We start from the raw sequence: 22,633 nt of genomic DNA on the forward strand, positions 1-22,633 counted from the left end.
TTTTAAAGGGGGACAAAAATAAAATGGGCCTTTTTGATGTTACACATTTTGAAATTGATGATTAGGCAATAGACATTTTCCCTATCTTGATTAATTATTGTATATTGCATTAACATTTATAATTAAGTTTACTTGGTTTCACATTTTCAGTTTTATGAATTCTCTGAATTCTCGATCTATATTAATGATTTCTTGCATTTCATTTTTAATGGAATTATATCTGCTATTTTCCAGGTTGTGTGATAGCTGAACTTTTTACAGAAGGTGTACCATTATTTGATCTCTCTCAACTTTTGGCTTATAGAAATGGACAGTTTTTCCCTGAACAAGTGCTAAATAAAATTGAAGATCGAAGTATCAGAGATTTGGTAACTATGCTACAAATATTTGGCCATAAAGAATTTAATAGAATTGTGTTCTTTTGCATTAGTCCATTCTCTAAAATGTTATATATTTAGAACAAAGCAATAAAGCCCTATAGACTAATATAATTACCTTATGGTTTTTACTTTATTAGGGAGGAATGTACAATTGCCTCACCCTCTTTCCCAGACACAGAGCTCCTTTGACTGATTTTTAAAAAATATATATATTTTATTGATTTTTTTTTTTTTTTTTTACAGAAAGGAAGGGAGAGGAATAGAGAGTTAGAAACATCCATGAAAGAGAAACATTTATCAGCTGCCTCTTGCACACCCCCTATAGGGCATGTGCCCGAAACCAAGGTACATGCCCTTGACCAGAATTGAACCTGGGACCCTTGAGTCCGCAGGCCTACACTCTATCCACTGAGCCAAACTGGTCAGGGCTTGACTTATTTTTTTATATGTGCGCTGAAACTCACACTGAAACTCACACAGATACCTCTTCCCATTATAATCTTTAGCTTTGCTTTGGATGGATTTAGGTGGAGGTAAGGCAGTGCCTCCTGGGGGTTAGAGAAGTTGTCCAGGCCAGAGCTTGCTAGTAAGATATGAAGAAGACAGGAAACATCAACTTGAATATAATGCAGCAGTATAAGGCCATTTCATATGGAAGCTACTAATTTTATATATACTACCCTTGGCCCTGAGGGCAGTTCTGGAAGGGAAGATGTAGAATCACAAATTAGTATAGCAGAACAGATATGAGGAATTCTGTGGGAGGTCATATAAGCCGTATATCCATATTACTGTTTGAGGGGATCTTTTTAAAGTCAGTCAGTCAGTATAGGAACTGATGCTTATGATGACTGAGTCATGGAAAGGATATGGTGTATTTAAAATATCCTTTATTAAGGTAGGGAACTATATATTTTAATTTCTCTTACAAATAGCAAATACTAAAAAAAATATGCTTTAGATGAAGGAAACTAATTTTGCTCATGTTTAGCTCAGCTGGATTAGGAGTTTTGGTATATTTGGCTAGTATGTCTTTGGATGTGGCATTCATTCATCACGTTACACTGGCATGAATTTTGCCCTACATTTTCTTAAGTGTGAAAGGAGTGAATTGTTTAATCTTTAAAGCTTAACCTAAATGTCATAGTAATTCTATTAGATCACTTTTCCTTATTTATAGTATATTTTATCCCCCCAAGTTCAATATGAGGCTCTTCAACAGAAAGCTCAAATAACTAAATATATGTATATGATATTTTGAATATTTGGGTAATGGCTAATACAGTGTAATGGTCTAGGAAAGATTAAACTGTGCTCTGTATATTGAAAAAAAATGTTCTTATGATGCTAGAAAACATAAGATAAATTCAAATAAGGTTTATTATTTTTAGTGTTAGCAGGATTTAACACTTCTTTTACACTACTTGAAAAGTTTAAACCACTTATTCCCTTTGTGAACAGATCCTAGTGCTACACTTAAACTAGGTATTTCCTTAAGCTTCTGTAAATAAGTCTCTAAACCAGAACTGTAGTATATAAATAGGTTTTAGGGGACCTGTAATTCTTTTCAGAATTGTGTGTAATTTTGTATGCAAAATTTGTGTGTATATCTTTTTCTCTGAAGAAAATCCCATTGCTTTCTCGGATTCTCAGTGACATTCCTTGCTCAGAAAAAGTTTTAAGAATTCTTGAGTTGTGGGCAGCAGTACATTACTCTTCTGTCTTAATAAATGGGGAATGTTAAACAGAATTCATCTCCTCTTTATGTGTCTGGGTCATTTGTAATATGTTAGTATGTAATTTCTTGTTGCTTTTTAGGACAGTAGTAGAGTCACATATTACTTGTTAGGTTCTGAAAGTAATTTGAATGGAAAAGATTGAGAAGAGTCAGAATTACTTCACAAATCCTTTAAATCATGGTTAAGATGCCCTTATAGCTTTTCATTAACTTAATTTGCTATTCTTAAATCTATTTTTTACTCTTTCTCCCCTTGGATAGGTGACTCAGATGATTCACCGTGAACCAGATAAACGGTTAGAGGCAGAAGATTACTTAAAGCAGCAGCGTGGCAATGCCTTTCCTGAAATATTTTACACTTTCCTTCAGCCCTACATGGCCCAGTTTGCCAAGGAAACATTTCTTTCTGCAGATGAGCGTATTCTGGTCATACGGAAGGATTTGGGCAACATTATTCACAATCTCTGTGGACATGATCTGCCGGAAAAAGCTGAAGGAGAGCCTAAGGAAAATGGGCTGGTCATCTTGGTGTCCGTTATAACCTCCTGTCTACAGACTCTTAAATACTGTGACTCCAAACTTGCTGCTTTGGAACTTATTCTCCATTTGGCTCCACGATTAAGTGTAGAAATTCTTTTGGATCGCATTACTCCATATCTTTTGCATTTCAGCAATGACTCTGTTCCTAGAGTGAGGGCTGAAGCTTTGAGGACATTGACTAAAGTTCTAGCTCTTGTCAAAGAGGTTCCTCGCAATGATGTCAATATCTATCCGGAATATATTCTGCCGGGCATAGCCCACTTGGCCCAAGATGATGCTACTATTGTCAGACTAGCCTATGCTGGTAAGAGATTATTGTCTAAGTAATAGCTACTCATATTTTTGAAGTTAATGACTAATACCTCTTGTTTTTCTGATTTCTTTGGGAATTATGAGAATGACCTTCAGTCCCTGAACTATTTGTGTACATTATAGTAATATTTATAGCTAATCTGTACCTGGGATTCAACTTTTGTGTGTACTCTCATTTTTGAAATGATCAGAATTAGCTAGTAAAAAGTATGTAATACAGAATCTTGTGCTTTTACTGGGAGTATTATATTTACTTTGAAGGGAGACTAATGTTTACAAATATGTGCTTCTGGGTATGTCTTTAGGCCTTTATAAAGTTTCTCTGAACAAATAAGCTGTTTGAATATCAATTTTAGGATATGCAGTGATTTATTGTTGAAAAGATTTATTTTGCTGGGTACTTTGGTGTTGAAAAAATCTAGCCTTACTTACTGAATTTAATATCCTTTCAGTTACTATAGTGCTTAGGATGTATGGCTTCTTTGTGGTGAAGTATGTTACACCTGCATGTTTACTTGTAATTCTCATAAAATCAAGTGATACAGATTCATGTTTTTAGCTCCCTAAATTCTGAATGCTTGTTACTGCATGGAAATGCGATTGAAACATGCACATAATTCCATAATTTACTTCTAAAATGTAATCTTAATGGAAATCAGGAATTCTTTTTTGAAGTACGAAGCAAGTGGTGATAATATTTGCTGAAAGATGCTTGCTTAGGAAACATCTTACAGATGTTTTTAATCCTAACCTGAGAGTATGTTTCTTTAGTTTTAGAGAGAAGAATGGGGGGTGGGGTGGGGGGAGAAAACATCCTAGGTTGCCTCCCTTACTTGTCTTGGGATTGAACCCCCCACCTTTTGGTGTATGGAAAAGTGCTCCAACCAATTAAGCCACCCAGCCAGGGCGCCTATTAGTGTTTTAATGGAACATGTGAAAAATGGTCTTTGGATGCTGGCCTTATATACTAGGCACATCCAAAAAGTGATTGGTGGTTGTTGGGTTTCTTTATATATATATATATATATTTTTTTTTATTTTATTTTATTTTTATTTTATTTTTTTATTTTATTTTATTTTATTTTATTTTATTTATTTATTTTTTTTTATTTATCCATCAGCCTATTTACTTATGTATGGTTTCTGGTTTCCATAACTGTATAGGTATAAGTTTCAGGGCTAGAAAATGAAGGATTTCTTTAAGATATATCTGAGTTTATCATTTGTCACAAGGCATATTTCTGATTCACTTGGTAAATATAAACAATTGAGCCAGATAAAAATAAATAACAGTTTTTAGGTTTTAAAAACAAGCTGTATCTTTAGGGTTTCATGTCCTACTTTTGACCCAGGGCTGTAGTCGGCAGATTGTGGCTCATGAGCCACATGTGGCTCTTTGGCCCCTTGAGTGTGGCTCTTCCACAAATTATCACGGCTTGGGCGAGTCTATTTTGAAGAAGTGGCGTTAGAAGAAGTTTAAGTTTAAAAAATTTGGCTCTCAAAAGAAATTTCAATCGTTGTACTGTTGATATTTGGCTCTGTTGACTAATGTGTTTGTGACCACTGACCCAGGGGATCTTAGTCTGTTCTTTAATTGTGTTAAATAGATAAGGTTTTGTTGTGTAGGTGCCATATTAACACATTGACAGTCAATTACTAATAGTCATAGCATAAAAATAATGCTATTTATTGAAAAAACCTGCTGTGTGTCAGGGTATCTATTGTTCAGACTTGTTGCAAGGGTTAGTTGAAAGAGATATATAGATTCTAAGTTAGATTTTAGATTCTAAGATCTGTATGTCTTTCACAACTACCCCTTGCAAAAAACCTTGAGCAGTGACTGTTAATATTCTTTCATTCTACCAGTGGGGAAATTGGGAATGAGAGAGTCTAAAAAACATGAGCCAATATTTCTGGTCTAATTCTTCCTCGCTTCTCAGAGTTACTGGTCTAGACCTTGATTTTGAAGCAATCTGTTTTTCTTTGGTCTTTTGGGTTTTTATGATGGGAGTCCATGATAACCCAGGGACAGTGCCAGTACCTTGCAGTGTTCCTTCACGATGGCGCCTTAGTGCAGGACAAAGCTACCTTTTTTAATAGAACTAGAGGTCTGTTTGAACTTGTATGGTTAAGTATAATTAAACTACACATGTTAGTAATGAAAAGTTTAAAATTTGTAAATTTCTTTTACATTATTATTTTTTAAGCTCAGAGATGTTGGTATAGATTTGTATCTTATGTCAACTTTCAAATACTACATTGTGGTTTATAAACTTCAATGGGGAAATAAGCATAACTTAGACTTTAGAGGTTCAGAAAAATAAGAGACTTTTCCTAATAAAGATGTGTTAATTGAAGTGGGGATATTCATCTAGAATTTATTATAAATTTCTCCATCTTTAGGGTGAGCAAGCATTGCAGAGTATTAATATCTTGGTTACTGAGGGTAAATTTCTTTTCTATTCAGAACAATGTTGAACCTGGGAGAGGTGTATGGAATCACTGCATTTAGTAGACTGAAAAATCTCAAATATTATGAGGTGCATCTCAGTTTTAGAAATGTAAAAAGTTAAAGAGAAAGTGAGTGTCAGATTGAAAATAAAGTAGTTAAACTTTATGTTCAGTGCTATTTACTGCAAAGATGGAAGAGTACAGAGTTAAGCTAAGAAGCACAGAAGTAGTAGAGAAAGGAGGATAGAAACAGTAGTAAAAATGGAAGGAAGATGATATAAGCAGTAGAGGAGATATAATTAATAGCAAATATGACAGCAGAACTCGAGTAGATACTTTCACAGTGGTGAGGAGTATCAGATAGTTTTACTAGATTACCAGAGAGAGAGAAGAAAATATAGACAACTGCAGAAGTGTGGCAAACAGTCTCACACTTTGGTTGCTTAAGAGTATCACTTGTGAAGCGGTCCAACAGTGATTGATTCAATTTGGTAATGGCTCTTTGAAATAGATGTGACTCGTTTATGTGTGAAGAAGCTGAAGCTCAGATTGGTTAAGCAGCCACCTAGTAAGTGGCAGGGTAGAGATTTGAGCCAAGGTCTGTGTGATTCCAAAGCCCAGCTTTATCTGTTATTCCCATGTGAATATTTGTTAGTCAAATGTCAAAATACTGTTTAAAGGGTGGGACTCTGAAAGGATTTTTTTTTTTTCCTCTCAATAGATTTCAGTGCTGTGATTTGGGTTATTTTTGCCTTTTTAAAAGATACCTATGTTCAATATTAAAACACTAGAGGCCTGATGCATGAGATTTGTGCTCTTGGGGTGGGGTTCCTCAACCTGGCCTGCGCCCTCTTGCAGTCCAGGAGTCCTTGGGGGATTTCCAAATGATGCTTAAGCCCGGGAGCTAGCCTAAGCCATCAGTCAGTCAGACATCCTTAGAGCTGCTGCAGAGGCAGGAGTGGCTCCCACCACTGTTGCTGTGCTCATCAACTGTGAGCCTGGCTTCTGGCTGAGCAGCACCACTCCTGTGGGAGTGTACTGATCACCAGGGGCAGCTCCTGTGTTGAGCATCTGCCTCCTGCCCCCTGGTGTTCAGTACATGTCATAGTGACTGGCTGTTCCACAGTTCGGTCAGTTTGCGTATTAGCCTTTTATTATATTAGCCTTTTATTATATAGGATAGTTTAGAAATAGTTGTAGGTTTTAAAATTAGTTACTAAAATATGATTTTGTTAAGCTAAATTTACTTTTCCTCCTTAGTTTTATGATTATTATTTTATATATAAAGCGTTAGGGAGGAAAAGTTATAAACATTACAGAGATTTAAGAAGATAATTATAATTTTTCTTCCTTTTATAGAAAACATAGCTCTGCTGGCAGAAACAGCTTTGAGATTCCTGGAATTAGTACAGTTAAAAAATCTCAATATGGAAAATGACCCAAATAGTGAAGAAATAGATGAAGTTGCACATCCCAATGGAAATTATGACACAGGTAATATGATTCTCTGTTCCAGATTTCCTATTACTTATTATAGAATGAATTGCTAATGTGAACTTGGAGCTTATCATCATTTCTAATTTTCATGTAAGGTGAAAAATACCAGATCTATAGTTAGGAAGGGTTCCTGGTTTCTGGTTGTTCTCTCTATTCTAAGATACTTATCTAGCCAGAAAATGATCAGCTTGTTGCTGCAGATTCTAAGCTCAGTTGTTTTTCAGCCAGAATTGATTTGTGTCAATAATAAAGCTAGCTGAATTATGTGATTAAAAAAAAAAGCATTGGCAACATCAGAGCTAAAGAATCTAAACCCTTTCTCCTTATGTGAGCATATCCTGTGTATTCTTAATCATAAGCTTGTGTTTATTTTATATCTATGATTAACATATTAAGACCCACACATTTTACTGTAAAGCGACAGATATGATAAACTCTTTGAGGTCAGGGGTCTTTTTATTTTTTATTTTTAAAGAGCCACTTAAAAATATATAATATATGCATATTGATTATTGATTTCAAAGAGGAACTGAGAGGGAGAGAGAGATAGAAACATCAATGATAAGAGAGAATCATTGATTGGCTGCCTCCTGCATGCCCCTTACTGGGAATGGAGCCCCCTCCTGGGCATATGCCCTAATAGGGAATCGAACTTCCTGGTTCATAGGTCAACACTCAACCACTGAGCCACACTGGCGGGACCTGTCTTAGTTTCTTTACATTCGTACAATTTCTAATAAAGATAGGTTTATTAAAGTGGAGATAGACTTGTCATTAATGTTTATTGAGTTAGATATTTAGAAGTAAAATAATATGGTTAGGTCTGTTCTAAGATGTTTCTAGTTGAGAAAAACTAGAGAAGTGTAGTTTTCAGATTATTATGTTCCAGATAACTGCAATGGCTATTGCAGAAAGTAGCATAATTTTTAAGACAGCTAATTATATGGAGTTCCAGACAAATAATTTTGAACTTAAGAATATATCAGAAAGAAAATGTCCACTTTTTCCATGGAACTAGAATATAATACTGTTCAATGTTCTATAACCATGTAATTGGATCTTTTTATATAATGAATTTATGTGTCAACACTTTTGGGGAGTTAACCTGAAGTTTTTCTTAATGTGAACATTATACAGACCTCCATTTTTCTTGACAGTGGATGCGATAGGAGTGGCCTCTGCCCTTAATCACGTAGTCAACAGGTAATTGTCAAAGATAGCTCTGCATCAGGCAATTTTGTGCCAGCTTTAAGCACTAGGGATACAGTGGTGCCTAAGACAGGCAAGATCCTTGCTCTTAGGTTTACATTTTCGTAAGGGGAAAACAGATAAGCAAGTAAATAAGAGAAGGGTGGATAGGAGCTGAGGCCAGAGTGGTAGCCAGATTCTGCAAAGCCTTGACAGGACTTGAGGTTTGCTTCTGAAATTTAATCCAGCCTTTAAGAATGCTTGCTCTTGCCCTAGCCGGTTTGGTTCAGTGGATAGAGCGTCACCCTGCAGACAGAAGGGTCCCAGGTTTGATTCCGGTTAAGGGCATGTACCTTGGTTGCAGGCACATCCCGAGTAGATGTGCAGGAGGCAGCTGATCGATGTTTCTCTCTCATTGATGTTTTTAGCTTTATCCTTCTCCCTTCCTCTCTGTAAAAAGAAAAAATCAATAAAATATATATTTTTTAAAAATTAAAAAAGAATGCCTGTCCTGCACCATCAGATTATATCCTGAACCAGTCTAGTGTTTTTAAGGCCTTGATTAAGTTGATCTTATTGGAGCAGTGTGGTCTCTTTTCTGGTGCTTCCCATACTTTTCCCCATAAGCCTCATAAGTAGAGCTGTTTAATTAGTGAGATAGTAGTCAAGCTTGTCAAGTCAGCTTATTAGGATGTTCTTCAGTTTTATATTTCAGCTTTCCATCTATCCTTCAGGGTTCTAAATAGTGGAAAAACGTAGTGATTATAGACTTTCTATGGTGGCTTCTGTAATACATTTCTCTAAGGAATAAGAAGGAAGACTGTGTATTGGTATAAGGAAAAATAATAGATTCTAGTTTTACTACTACTTTTTTTTTTTTTTAGAGCTCCAAGCTTTGCATGAAATGGTCCAGCAGAAAGTTGTCACTTTGCTAAGTGACCCTGAAAATATCGTGAAACAAACCTTAATGGAAAATGGAATAACTCGGCTCTGTGTATTTTTTGGACGTCAAAAAGCCAATGATGTTTTATTGTCTCACATGATTACTTTCCTGAATGATAAGAATGATTGGCATCTGCGTGGAGCTTTTTTTGATAGTATAGTTGGTATGTTGTTTTTTAAATTTCTCTTTAAGGTTTTGAATTCTCCAAAACATGCAATTTGAAAGGTGACGTTACTACTAAATTTTAGTAATAATGAATTGAGTTCCTGGTATTTCTGTCTGCCTGCTGTTTTTGGATGATAAGAGTATCTTAGTTCATCAAGGGATGAGTTAATTAAACTGTGATACATCCATATCAAGGAATACCATATGGTCATTACAAACTGTTTTAAAATGATATTTAATGCCCTGGGAAAGTATCGTAAAATATTATTTTAAAGTGACTGAATTATAGTGTAGGTCTATTTAAAGTATGATTCTAGTTGTATAAAGATAACAACAATAAATTATATGTCTTCATACAAAAGATTGGAATATATATACTAAGATGTGAATATTGGTTACATACAGGACTGGGATTGTAGGTGATTGTTTTCTTTTTTTAAAAAAAACAAAACAAAAAAAGAAAACAACAAATTTAATTTAAATTAAAAATATCAGAAATTGTCTGGAAAAAACAGTGGAGTAAATTAACGCCTAAAAAATAGGGCTGCAATTTTAGGGATCACATTTATTGGAAGGGTTGGAGAAAAATAATGCTATTTAGCTTAAGAATTTGTGTTATGTGCACATAAACTCATTTCAGGAGCAGACGATTCCTTGGTCATTTATTAATATCAAAATTTTCGCAGGTTTCTCTTTTGAATATCTTCTACCTTTAAAGACGCAATCATATAAAGTCTCCTAATTTCCACACAGGATATATTCTTTGTTTCAAACAACTCTCAATGGAGGAGCAACTAGGACAACACCATCTCCCCAGACAAAAAGCATTGGAATATTCCGTTTTGTTGATTTATATCTCTCTTCATATGTTTCCTCATCAGTTTCTATGGTAGTCACAGTTTCTTCCACATCTCCCAATATCATATTTAAATGTTGATCATAAGCATGTAATCTACCTCGAAGCTCCCTGTCATTTCTCATTTTCACATAAATTCGCTCATCCAGGCTGAGCCTGATAAGATTGAGGGGTTCTTCGACAGTGTTGGTAGTTTGTTGCTGGTCCACGTGGTCCGCCATGTTTCCGTGATTGTTTTCTTTATATTTTTTATATTTGTCAAATTTTTTTATAGTAAACAAACATAACTTTTACAATCAGAAAAAAAATAGTTAAAATGTAATTATGATTGAAAATCATTCTAATTAGAAAGAAAATTAAGATTTGGTCAGTTATGAAATGTTATATGCTAAAACCATGTTATTATAATTACTCACTAACCCTCTTTATATCATTTTGGACATGATTGTAACAGCTTTCTGTTTAACTCAAAAGTTTTAAAGACTCTTTTACACTTTGGAAAGCTTTGCTAGTATTCAAACTCTCATGTAGCAGCAGAAAGCTGTAGGATTTAGATTTTGTTACCTTATATTCTGGGAAAGTAGCTGTTAAAAATTTACTTTTGGGTGTATTTCCCTAAAAAGTAAAAAAAGGAAAGAAACTCATATGGCAATAGTATTAATGCTTCTGCAAATGCTGCTGTAGAATGTTTTGGAGAAAAGGGTATTTCCTACCTTTAAAGAAGCTGTGAAATTGCTTGCTTTGTTGTATTCTAGCCTCTCTATTGTTGCTGAAGATAATCTAAAGCCAATCATTCTCTTTCGTTTTTTTCCTTTTTTTTCCTTTTCCTATATTTTTCCTTTCATAAGTTCCTAGGATCTCCTTCCCTCCCCCCCTCGGTGTTCCAGAATTTCTTGGTCATTTATTTTGTTGTGAGTCTTTTCATTTATTGTGCTGGGTAGGAAGTGCAATGTCGTCTTCCTGATTATTGCTTCAAATATTTGGTTTTCAATTAATTTTATCGTTTTACTTAGTGCCATTTGTACTTCCAGGTATAGAGTATGTAAATCAAGTAATGTTACTTCTCTTTTTCAGGTGTTGCTGCCTATGTTGGCTGGCAAAGCTCCTCAATTCTCAAACCCCTGCTGCAACAAGGTCTTAGTGATGCTGAGGAATTTGTTATTGTGAAAGCTCTTAACGCCCTTACCTGTATGTGCCAGTTAGGGCTGCTGCAAAAACCCCATGTCTACGAATTTGCCAGTGATATTGGTAAGTTTCTGTTTCTCAAGATTAGGTTGGGAAAATTAGGAAATGGGAAGAGAAATAAACATTGATAGAGCATTATAAAATATTTAGGCAATATAGAGTCAGATTTTCTACTTTATTCTCATATTGTGTGTGTATGTGTCTGAATATGTACACACATATACATGCTTAAACATGGATACTTGTATGTTTGTGAGAGACAGGCAGAAGGGCAGGCAAATGGGATCATATGGTTCTCCAGTATGGGTTGGGAAATAATCTTTGTTTTCATTTGTAATGTTTGTGATACTTGAAAAATGATTTGGCTTTTTAAATTAATCATCACTGAAGATATTTTTCCCATTGATTTTTAGAAAGAGTGGAGGAGAGGAAAGAACAGAGAGAGACAGAGACAGAGACATTGATGTGAGGAGAGAGACACATCGATTGGTTGCCTCCTGCACATGCCCCTATTAGGGCTGGGGATTCAACCTGAAACCCAACTCTATGCCCTTGACCAGAATTGAACGTGTAACCCTTCGTGTGCATGCCAACATTCTGCGCAACACTGGACAGCGTTTGTCTATAACTGCTCTGAAGAGTCAATTTGGTTTGCTTTGGACACTGGACTGCTAGTCATGTTGAAATTGAAGAAAATAATCAAAATAAAATTGCAAATTGGCTCTATTCAGAGAGGACATGAAATCTTAGAATATTGCTTCTAGATAAAATATTTAATTGCTGTAAATGCCTTGCCATGGAAAATTAATAGAAAACTAAAATTGGTTAGACTTGGTTAATTGTTTGTTTGTTTTTGAGGAACTCCTCAGATTAAAAAGACAAAGGAGTTATTATTTATTTATTTTTTATTTTATTTTATTTTTTAATTAATTAATTTATTTTTTAATATATTTTATTGATTTTTTTTTGCCCCCCCCCCTTCCCAAACATCCCCTCCCTCCCCAGAGTTTTGTGTCTATTGGTTGTACTTATATGCATGTATAAAAGTCCTTCGGTTGATCTATTATCTCCCCCAGATCTTCCTCCCCTCCCCGCTGTAATTTGACAGTCTACTTGTTGATATACTGTCTCTATATCTATCTTTTGGTTCATCAGTTTATAATGTTCTTTATCATCCACAAATGAGTGAGGTCATGTGGTGTTTCTCTTTCATTAATTGGCTTATTTCACTCAGCATGATGTTCTCCAATTCCATCCAGGTTGCTGCAAATGATGAGAATTCCTTCTTTTTTATGGCAGCATAGTATTCCATTGTGTAGATGTACCATAGTTTTTGGATCCAATCATCTGCTGACGGGCACCTAGGCTGTTTCCAAATTCTGGCTATTGTAGATTGTGCTGCTATGAACACAGGGGTGCATATATCCTTTCTGATTGGTGTTTCTAGTTTCTTGGGATATATTCCTAGAAGTGGAATTACTGGGTCAAATGGGAGTTTCATTTTCAGTTTTTTGAGGAAATTCCACACTGTTCTCCACAGTGGTTGCACCAGTCTGCATTCCCACCAGCAGTGCACGAGGGTTCCTTTTTCTCCGCAACCTCGCCAACACTTGTCGTTCGTTGACTTGTTGATGTTGGCCATTCTGACATGTGTGAGATGGTACCGCATTGTTGTTTTGATTTGCATCTCTCGGACAATTAGTGACTTTGAGCATGTTTTCATGTGCCTTTTGGCCTTCCTTCTGTCTTCTTTTGAAAATGTTCTATTTAGGTCCATTGCCCATTTTTTAATTGGATCATTGTTGGGAAACTAGATAGAAGCTAGTAAAGATATATAAGACTTCTGGAGAATTTTAAGGCATGAATATGGCTTTAAAATAATTTTGTATGAAAAACTTAATATGTAGGTTGCTTATTTTATTCTCTAATATCTTAAATCATTCTTTCAGTATATAACTATAATTTGGTTTGAGTTTTTTGATGATTATGTTAAAAATAATTTCAAATTTAATAGAAAATGGTTGAGTATTGGCAATACAATAAAATCTCCATTATATTGAAACATTTTTGATTTTTTGTATGAGCTATAGAGTGTTGAATCTTAAGAGGTTCTTTATCTTTATTTAAAAAACAAATTAAAAACTAGCCTGGCTGGCTTGGCTCCATGGTTGATTGTTGACCTATGAACCAGGAGATCACAGTTTGATTCCATGTCACAGCACATGCCTGAATTGCAGGCTTGATCTCCTGTGTAGGTCGTGCAGGAGGCAGCTGATTGATGATTCTCTCTTATCATTGATGTTTCTATCTCTCTCCCCCCCTCCCTTCCTCTCTGAAATCAATGAAAAAAATGTTATAAAAGAACTATTAGCAGAATAAAAAAATATTAATATTATAATAAAACGATTTTGAATTTCTGATCCTGTGTATTGTAGGCAGATATAGAAAGCATGCATTTTCATCATAATATAGGATGCCCCCCAAAATGTCTACATACTTTGAATGATTATAAAGTTAGTCTTTATTAACATACTGTTCATTTTCAAAATTTAAAAGAATCCACAGCATTGGATAATTTTTTTGTCACCTGTCCCCAGAAATGTATATATACTTTGAATAATTATAAAGGCGCTGTTTGTATTTCAACTGTGTTTTCAGATTTCCAGTAGCATTTTAGGATGGATTTCCTTTGTTCAAAGCTTAGTATGGCTGAAAAGAAAGAAACATCAATTGAGCAATCAGTTTTTAAAATGTGTATACATGTTTTTGGGCAACCTATATTAATGAGAAGATGTATTGTGTGAACATGCATATCTTGCTGCCTGGAATATTTTCCTGCTCGTTCTCGTCTTTAAATTCTCATATCAGTGCTTTCTTTTTTTCTTCTGTAAGAGTGGCATTACTTCCCAAGGGTTAAGTTTTTCTTGCTTTTGCCTTTGGTTCTCTTTAGTTAATATGGTCTGCATATAAATATGTACTCTTAGTATATTCTGATTTCATATAAACACATTTCTTCTGTTGATTGATTAATTTGAAAATTATTTTTTATATAATGTAGCTTATAATTGGCATTTTATTTATCTGAAAAATGGATGTCTATCAATTTTTAAGTAAAAACATCATAAAGACAGTTTTTTACCCTCTTCAATTTTATAGAGTGTTTTTCTGGGACCTTTTATTTCTAGTCATTGATCACAGGATGAACACATAGAGTACATATGTATCTTTAATTTAGCATAAAAACAAATTATTATCTTTAGGTATAGAATAAATCCAGTGTAGTGGTACAACTTCTTGGATGGGGAACTCCCTTAGAATAAACTAAATTTAGGACCAGCTAAGTGGAAAAAGAAAACTTGCTGAGAAAATTTAAGTAAACTATCATTTGTTGTCATTTTAAACTATTTAAAAGAAAAGCAGGGTTTTTTTTGTAATTTATTATAGAAACACTTATTTAAAACAAATGATAAAGTGCACACATCTCTCTGTTAGCATAGTCAGTCTTTGTAGTGATTTTTAAAGGGGATAGTGGTGGTGGTGGTGATGGTGATTATCATGATATTTTTGGTAGCTCTTTCAAAAACTGTACTCTTCCATTTAGATATTCTGAATACTCACCTTCCCTGATGCTTGTCCCCTGAGAATTGGAATGCTTTGGGTAGAGAAAAGATTGAGTACACTGTTTTTAGGAAATCCTTTTAATTCTGGTTTCTTGGTGTGGTGTTTTTTTTTTTTTTTGAATGTTTAAGGTTCTTTGTATCTATTAGCTACTAATTGATATAATAATGCTATATAGCAATTAACCACAAAATCTCAGTAAATGCTTCAGTAAATTTTTCATTATGCATCTGTAAGCTGTATGCTTTTGGCTTTGCATCTCCAGACTGTGGTGACTGTGATCCATCTGTCTCATTCTGGGGTTATGTTTTGGGTGATGGCAGAGGTACAAGAAAGCAAGCCTAGCTTTTCAAGCCTCTGTGTTAACATCCATTCGCCAGAGCAGGTAATATGACTGAGCCAGAACCATTAATACAAGGCAAGAGTATGGTTATATAAAACAGATAATGGAAAGAATTGGGACCAATAATTCCACCTCACACAGTGCCCAACTCCTGCCAAGTCATTTTGGTCTTAGTTACAGTTTGGAGGTTTTTCAGTGTTTTTCCAGTCCTGATTTTCCCTGTTGTCAAAGGGAAATTACCAGTCCTCCCTGTTGGATGTATCAGAGGCTGCAGGATGCTTACAAAATAATTAAAACCTTCTCCATGTGCAGTTAAAAGAATTGGAATGGGAGAATGTTGGAGACATATTTTGAACAATTATTTCTCCTTTTTTATGTATAAGTATTATTAGCACATGACATTGTTCTTATTTTTCTATTGGCATGAATTTCTTATGAAGTTAATATTTTCTAGATATTTTTATTTAATTTTCAATTAAATTTATCAATTAGCGAAAATGAGAGAGAAACATTAATTTGTTGTTCCACTTATTTATGCATTCATTGGTTGATTCTTTCTTGTATGTGCCCTGGGGATTGAACCCATAACCTTGGCATATGGAGATGATGCTCTAACCAACTGAGCTACCCAGCCAGGGTCAAAACTAATATACTCTAAATCATGGAGGGGTAGGGAACCTTTTTTTTTGCCAAAGACCATTTGGATATTTATAATGTCATTTGCAGACCGTACAAAATTATCAACTTAAAAATTAGACTGCTGTATTTTAAACGTTTAATTAACTCATCCCTAATGCCTTGGCAGGGCCAGACATTTACCATTCCTACCCTAAATGCTGATGTTTTTGCATGCTCAGATTTAATACTTTTTTTTTTTTTTTGCTTTTAGAAGTTTGAATTTTCTAAATCTTCATTTAGTTGAAATCACTGATTTTCATTGTAGTAGTACACAAAATAGTTAAAATAAAAGGGATGAAAAGGAATTCATTTAATTTTCTGGTTTAATCTTATATTTTAAACTCTTTAAGAAGGGGCATTATGTTTTCTGCCTTGTAGTTTTCATTTATAATGCCTTGCAATATATAAGATTTAATCAAATTGTTACAGTAAAAAGAATATCAGGTGAAATTGTTTCCTAATCATAATGCTATGGCTTGGAGAAGAGATGGCTTATTTGTTGCCTTCTCTTGTGGTAGATGATATGTCCTTGGACTTCCTCAGGGAAATGGAAGGGGGGAGTAATAGTTTGCTATATAGTGTTGAGACCTTTTTATGTCTCTAATAGTTTCTAATCCAGTCTTTTAAATGAGTAGATGCCCACCCATCTTCAGGCCTGACTAAAAACTACTATAAATTTAAATTCTCAGAAAGGAGGAAGCTATGTTTTTTGTTGTTGTTAATCCTCACTCAAGGATTTTTTTTCTACTTATTTTTTGAGAGAGTAGAAGAGAGGGACAGACAGAGAGATAAAAATATGGATATGAGAGAGAGAGATTGATTGGTTGCCTCCTGCATGCCCCCAACTGGGGCCAGATATCGAGCCTGCAACTGAGGTATATTCTCTTGACCAAAATCGAACCTGGGATTCTTCAGTCTGTGGTCAGACGCTCTAATCACTGAGCAAAACTGGCTAGGGTAGGAGGTAACTGTTTTTATTTTTTTTATGGTATTGCTGAGTTTTATGTTCACTTGTTTGAGTTTACGCCTCAGGATAATTGTATGTGAGGGCACCTGATAGTAACATGTGGTATAATCTTTATCATCAGTTGTTTTATAAGATGAAAATTTATTTATCTTGATAGTTTAAAACTATGAACATTGTTTAAGCCATATATTATTTTTCTTCTTTAGCCCCGTTTCTGTGTCATCCCAATCTATGGATACGCTATGGTGCTGTGGGATTTATCACAGTGGTAGCTCATCAAATAAACACAGCTGATGTGTATTGTAAACTGATGCCTTACCTTGACCCATATATTACTCAACCAATAATACAGGTAAGCATGTTTCAACTTGGAAATTAATCTCCCTCCACACTGAATCATTTTAAAAAAATTTAGAGAGTTTTGTTTTTATTTAAAATGTTAAATATTTAATTTGGGCTAGGGCATTTTCAAATTCATTTCAAGCTAATTAATGAAGGTGAGAAACGTTCAAGAGACACTTATGTATCATGTAATGCATAATATAGCAGCCAGTAATTCATACTGTATTTTCTTTCTTATGTGTAATGTTGTAAAGCATCTGCAGTTTGAGTGAAATATAGAAGATGTTTCATAAATTATATTTTTCTACATTTTGGATTAGATAAAAGATAGCCTTTAATGCTGGTTTCCACTGGCCAACTCACCAGATTGTTAAATATATCTAAAGAAAGTCCTCTTGATTACTCTTAATAGTGTTTTTATTATTATTATTATTATTATTTTTATAAATGCATTGACAAGGAGAATGTTCTTGGGGATAAGAGAAAAGCAGGATTTTATGAACTCTATGAGAGAGCAGTGATTTTTTAGAAGTGATTGAAGCTACTGGGAAAACCTGATGGCTGCAGGGAATCCCCATGACTATTGCACATCTTTTCTGGATCAGTACCTTTGGCTGTTAGGCCTATGAACTGCAGGTGATTTTAGATCTAGGAAGTCACCTGACATTTTGGGATATAGAAAAAACATTTTTCATTTTCTAGACTTTCTTTAAAAAAAAAAAATATTTTATTGATTTTTTACAGAGAGGAAGGGAGAGGGATAGAGAGTCAGAAACATCGATGAGAGAGAAACATTGATCAGCTGCCTCCTTCACACCCCCATTGGGGATGTACCCACAACCAAGGCACATGCCCTTGACCGGAATCGAACCTGGGACCTTTCAGCCTGTAGGCCGACACTCTATCCACCGAGCCAAACCGGTTTTGGCCATTTTCTAGACTTTTCTAGCATAGGTATTTATTATTAGTCTTCTAATATCACAGATACAGATGTGTACTGAGATTCTAACAATAAAAAGAAGAAAAACATGAGCTCTTTAAAGGTCTTGAGTAGTCCTTTTTCTTCTCGACAAAAATTGCAAATGTTCATGTCTTGAATTTTTTTAGAAAATAAATACCTGTGTTAACTCTACATAAATTGTATTGAATTTCAAAATAACAACAAAATATTGTAGTTTTGACTGATTCTTTTTATTTATTTTTGATACAGATTGAAAGAAAACTTGTTTTACTCAGTGTTTTAAAAGAGCCAGTAAGTCGTTCTATATTTGATTATGCTTTGAGGTCGAAAGATATTACTAGCTTGTTCAGACATCTTCACATGCGTCAGAAAAAACGGAATGGGTCTCTTCTTGATTGCCCTCCACCTGAGGATCCTGCCATAGCACAGCTTCTGAAGAAACTGCTGTCACAGGTTGTATCATCTTTCTGAAATCTTACATTTAAATGCAAATTTCTTTTATTTAAATCCTCATGTAAGGACTTGCTCAGATAGATAGATAGATAGATAGATAGATAGACAGACAGACAGACAGACAGACATATAAACAGACAGACATATATACAGACTGCTCACACAGTTCATTAAATTTCAAAGCTGAGATTTAAACCTAAACCTGTCTAACTCCAAAGCTCATGTTATACATCGTGTTGTCTTGCTTCCCAAAGCTAACAAAGGACAGGGAACTAAGACTGAGAAGCTTTCATAGGTTTTGTGTGGACTTAGGAAGAAGTCCGTGTGCAGCTCATCTCCTTGCCTTCACTTCTTTTTGGTTCTTGCAGTACCTGAGTTTTTTGGGACTACTAGCAGAATTGAGTCCTTGTTCCTAATATCAGGGCTACAGAGGGAAAAGACATGTGCATAGCCTCTACAAGTGGGAATTCTGAATATTCCTACAGATTTTATTTATTTATTTATTTATTTATTTATTTAATTATTTATTTTACTTAGGGTTCTACAGTGCTTGTTTGTAGAGAACTACACTTGAAATACATCATGGGTAAAATAGGCCTTTGTAGACCAGCCTGCCATTGTTTCTATGGGAAAATGTGTTGAGTTCCAGATAATAGTCTTAAAGTACACTTTTGGAACATTACCCATATGGAAGTTGGAATTTGTACCCCAAATTTTCAGTAGTACTTAGCATCTGGAGATGACACATGGCAGGGCTGTTTAGATAGGTCTCAGCTACAAGAGCTCCCTGTTCTGTTCGTATCTATTTAGTTGGACTCTAATACAGAATACAAATGATTTCACTCCTAATTTTGAAAGTAACAAATACTTTACATTTTAAACTTTTAAATTATTTTTATTTTAATAACTTTTGATTGTATATCATATATACAAGATATAAAATTGAAGCTAAATAATTTGTAAGTTCTCTTCCAATCTCTGACCTTTAGCTACCCAGTTTCTTTGTCTCTTAATTGGGAATTCTGTGTTGCTGGGTGTTGAATTTCTTTATATAGTGTTAGATTTCTTCTGTTGTACACTTAAATTATTGTAACCAGTTTGATCCTATTAAGCCTTGCCTTTAAGCTTTGTTAGGACAGATTCAGAGCAGTCTTTGGTTAATGGCCAGTTTAGTCCAACTACTAAGGACTTCTGAGGACATGATGCTCTGTGTAGTAAGACATCTTTCTACATTGGCTGGTGGGAACATGAATGATTCCTACCCCTAAGTGAGGTTTGGGAATTGTTTGGCTTATTCCTTTTTCATTGTTCTTTCTCGGCCTCAGGTAATTTTCTCTCGTGTACATTGTTCAGTACAGACATTCCTTGGAGACACTGTGGATTAAGTCCAGACCATTGCAGTAAAGCAAATAACTGCAATAAAGATAGTCACACTAGTTATTATTTTTTTTCAGTGTATATAAAATTTATGTTCACTGTAATCTACACTGTAATCTATTAAGTGTGCAGTAGCATTATGTCTAAAAATATATACTGTACACACCTTAATTAAATAATACTTTGTTGCCCTAGCCAGTTTGGCTCAGTGGATAGAGTGTAGGCCTGCGAACTGAAAGGTCCCAGGTATGATACTGGTCAAGGGCACATAGCTGGGTTGTGGGCTTGATCCCTTGTGGGGGACTTGCAGGAGGTAGCTGATCCAAGATTCTCATCATGGATGTTTCTATCTCTCCCTCTTCCTCCCTCTCTGAAATCAATAAAAATATATTTAAAAATAATAACAATAAGACTTTGTTGCTGAAAAATGCTAAGCATTATTAGAGCCTTAAGTGAGTTGTAATTTTTTTGCTGTTAGAGGGTCTTGTCTCTATGTTGATGGCTGTTGATTGATCAAGGTGGTGGTTGTGAAGGTTGAGGTTGGTTTTGGCAGTTTCTTAAAATAAGGCAAGAAGTTTGCCACATTGATTGACTCTTCCTTTCACAAACGATTTCTCTGTGGCATGTGATGCTGTTTACCCACAGTAGAACTTCTTTCAAAATTGGAGTCAATCCTCTCATACCCTGCCACTGCTTTATCAATTAATTTTATTTAATACTAGAGGCCTGGTGCATGAAATTTGTTCAGAGTGTGTGTGTGTGTGTGTGTGTGTGTGTGTGTGTGTGTGTGTCTCTGTCTGTCCGTCCGTCCGTGTCTCTGTCCCTCCCTCAGCCTGGCCTGTGCCTTTACATGCTACTCCCCCTCCCCTGCCACCGGTTACCTCCCTCTGCGGGTGAGAGGCATGGGGTACAATTGCTCGGCTGGCCTGGGCCTACCCCTGCGAGGTGATCACTGGCTGGCTCCTTCACACCAGCCACAGTGCCACTGACAGGTGGTCTGGGCCTCCCTCTGCTATCTTGGGGCAATGGCAGAGCCCCTGACCAATCGCATCGCATCCACCTTGGCTGGCCTGGCGCCAGTGCATGTCATAGCGTGGTCATCCGGAAGATCATCTGGACAGTTGTTCTGTTTGGTCGTTTGGTTGATTTGCATATTATGCTTTTATGATTATAGATTCTAAGTTTTTTGTCATCATTTTAATAATCTTCACCAGGAGGGAATCCATCTTAGGATACTATCGGGTCTAGTAATAATTAATGTCGTTTTTAAACATTCGTTTAAAATCTTGCTTGGCGTTGACTTGTATTGACATAATCTTCAAACACGTGGTATCTACAGAACGTGTGAAGTGCAATTAACAAGTTTTGCTTGAAAAAGTTTGTGTTTGGTTTGGTTTTTGTTGCAAAACTAGGGCTAAGAAGATGGCGGATGAAGAGCATATTCGGCACTGCATGCTTTACGAGTTCCAATTAGGAAGAAAAGCAAGTGAGGCTGCAAAAAACATCTGTAGTGCTCTTGGTCAAGATGCAGTTAGCACCAGAAAATGCCAGCGTTAGTTTGAGAAATTTCGCGAGGGAAATTTTTCGTTAGATGACAAGAGTGGTCGAGGCCGTGTGTCCAATTTTGATCAAGAAGCTCTTCAAGCTCTTTTGGTGCAAAATCCTCAAATTACCCAACAAGAGCTTGCGACAACTTTAAATTGTTCACAAAAAACAATTTCCAATCAATTGCGTGCACTTGGCAAAGTCCAAAAGTTTGGAAAATGGGTTCCTCATGAGTTGACCGACAACAACCATAATCAAAGAGTTACAATTTGCAGTTCGCTCCTCTCTCGTTAAAACCGTTTGCCGTTTTTAGAGCAAATTGTTACCGGAGATAAAGAATGGGTGCTGTATGTTAATTTGAAAAGGCGGCATCAATGGTTGGACAAAAATGAGGCTCCGCAGCCCACGCCAAAACCTGACTTGCATGCGAAGAAAGTGATGTTGTGTGTTTGGTGGAATTTTAAAGGAATTCTTCATTTGAACTTTTACCATCAAACCAAACCATTACAAGTGCAGTGTATAGTGCCCAATTGGAAAAGTTAGCCGAAGCTTTAAGTCAAAGAACCCGTGCTGATTAATCGGAAGGGCGTAATTCTTCACCACGATAACGCACGACCGCATACTGCAAGAATCTCTGCTGAAAAACTGCGCCAGTTGGAATGGGAAGTTCTCCCTCAACCTGCATTTTCTCCTGATATTGCCCCTTCCGATTACCATTTGTTTCGTTCTTTGCAAAACTTTCTTCTTGGAAAAAAATTTAATAATGAAGAATGCCTCAAAAATGCATTGACTGATTTTTTTGCATCAAAATCACAAGAATTTTACAACAGAGGGATTAAAATGCTTCCTGAGCGTTGGGCACAAGTAGTAGAAAACAACGGCAACTATATTGTTGATTAAATTTTGTTGTATTGTTTAAATAAATTCGATTTAAAAAAAAGTATTAGAAAACGACATTAATTATTACTAGACCTAATACTTTCTTTGCTCATACATAAGAAGCAACTTTGCATCCATTAGAAGTTAATCATGAAATTTCAGTAATTCAGTTAAATCCTCAGGCCCCACTTCTAATTCTAGTTCTCTTGTTATTT

At 35.4% G+C, this 22,633-nt stretch overlaps 2 protein-coding genes across 8 annotated transcripts in view; one reads left to right on the forward strand and one right to left on the reverse strand.

The window, feature by feature from the left end:
- Positions 1-22,633, forward strand: part of PIK3R4 (phosphoinositide-3-kinase regulatory subunit 4) — a 67,782-nt gene that overhangs the window by 11,745 nt on the left and 33,404 nt on the right. For 4 of the 7 annotated variants that reach the window (XR_004986859.2, XM_036431502.2, XM_036431504.2 and 1 more), the window contains exons 3-9: positions 235-368; positions 2,380-2,962; positions 6,781-6,915; positions 8,991-9,212; positions 11,145-11,318; positions 17,068-17,213; positions 18,414-18,617. Coding sequence is in view for 6 of the 7 variants with exons in the window: in XM_036431502.2 (XP_036287395.1) it covers positions 235-368; positions 2,380-2,962; positions 6,781-6,915; positions 8,991-9,212; positions 11,145-11,318; positions 17,068-17,213; positions 18,414-18,617 (1,598 nt within the window). In the remaining variant the exon portion in view is untranslated. The remainder of the gene's footprint in view (positions 1-234; positions 369-2,379; positions 2,963-6,780; positions 6,916-8,990; positions 9,213-11,144; positions 11,319-17,067; positions 17,214-18,413; positions 18,618-22,633) is intronic. The other 3 variants (XM_045579300.1, XM_036431506.2, XM_036431507.2) reach the window with 3 other exon arrangements.
- Positions 9,662-10,291, reverse strand: LOC118715356 (U6 snRNA-associated Sm-like protein LSm3). Its single transcript, XM_036431508.1, has one exon. It carries the CDS (start codon positions 10,289-10,291, stop codon positions 9,983-9,985), a length of 309 nt encoding a protein of 102 aa, XP_036287401.1. The 3' UTR covers positions 9,662-9,982.

Source organism: Pipistrellus kuhlii, unplaced genomic scaffold, assembly GCF_014108245.1.
Source record: "Pipistrellus kuhlii isolate mPipKuh1 unplaced genomic scaffold, mPipKuh1.p scaffold_m20_p_11, whole genome shotgun sequence".
In the NCBI taxonomy this organism is placed as follows: Eukaryota; Metazoa; Chordata; class Mammalia; order Chiroptera; family Vespertilionidae; genus Pipistrellus; species Pipistrellus kuhlii.

Excerpts from the sequence above, each read along its gene's own strand:
- LOC118715356 (XM_036431508.1), bottom strand. The coding sequence starts at position 10,291 with ATGGCGGACCACGTGGACCAGCAACAAACTACCAACACTGTCGAAGAA.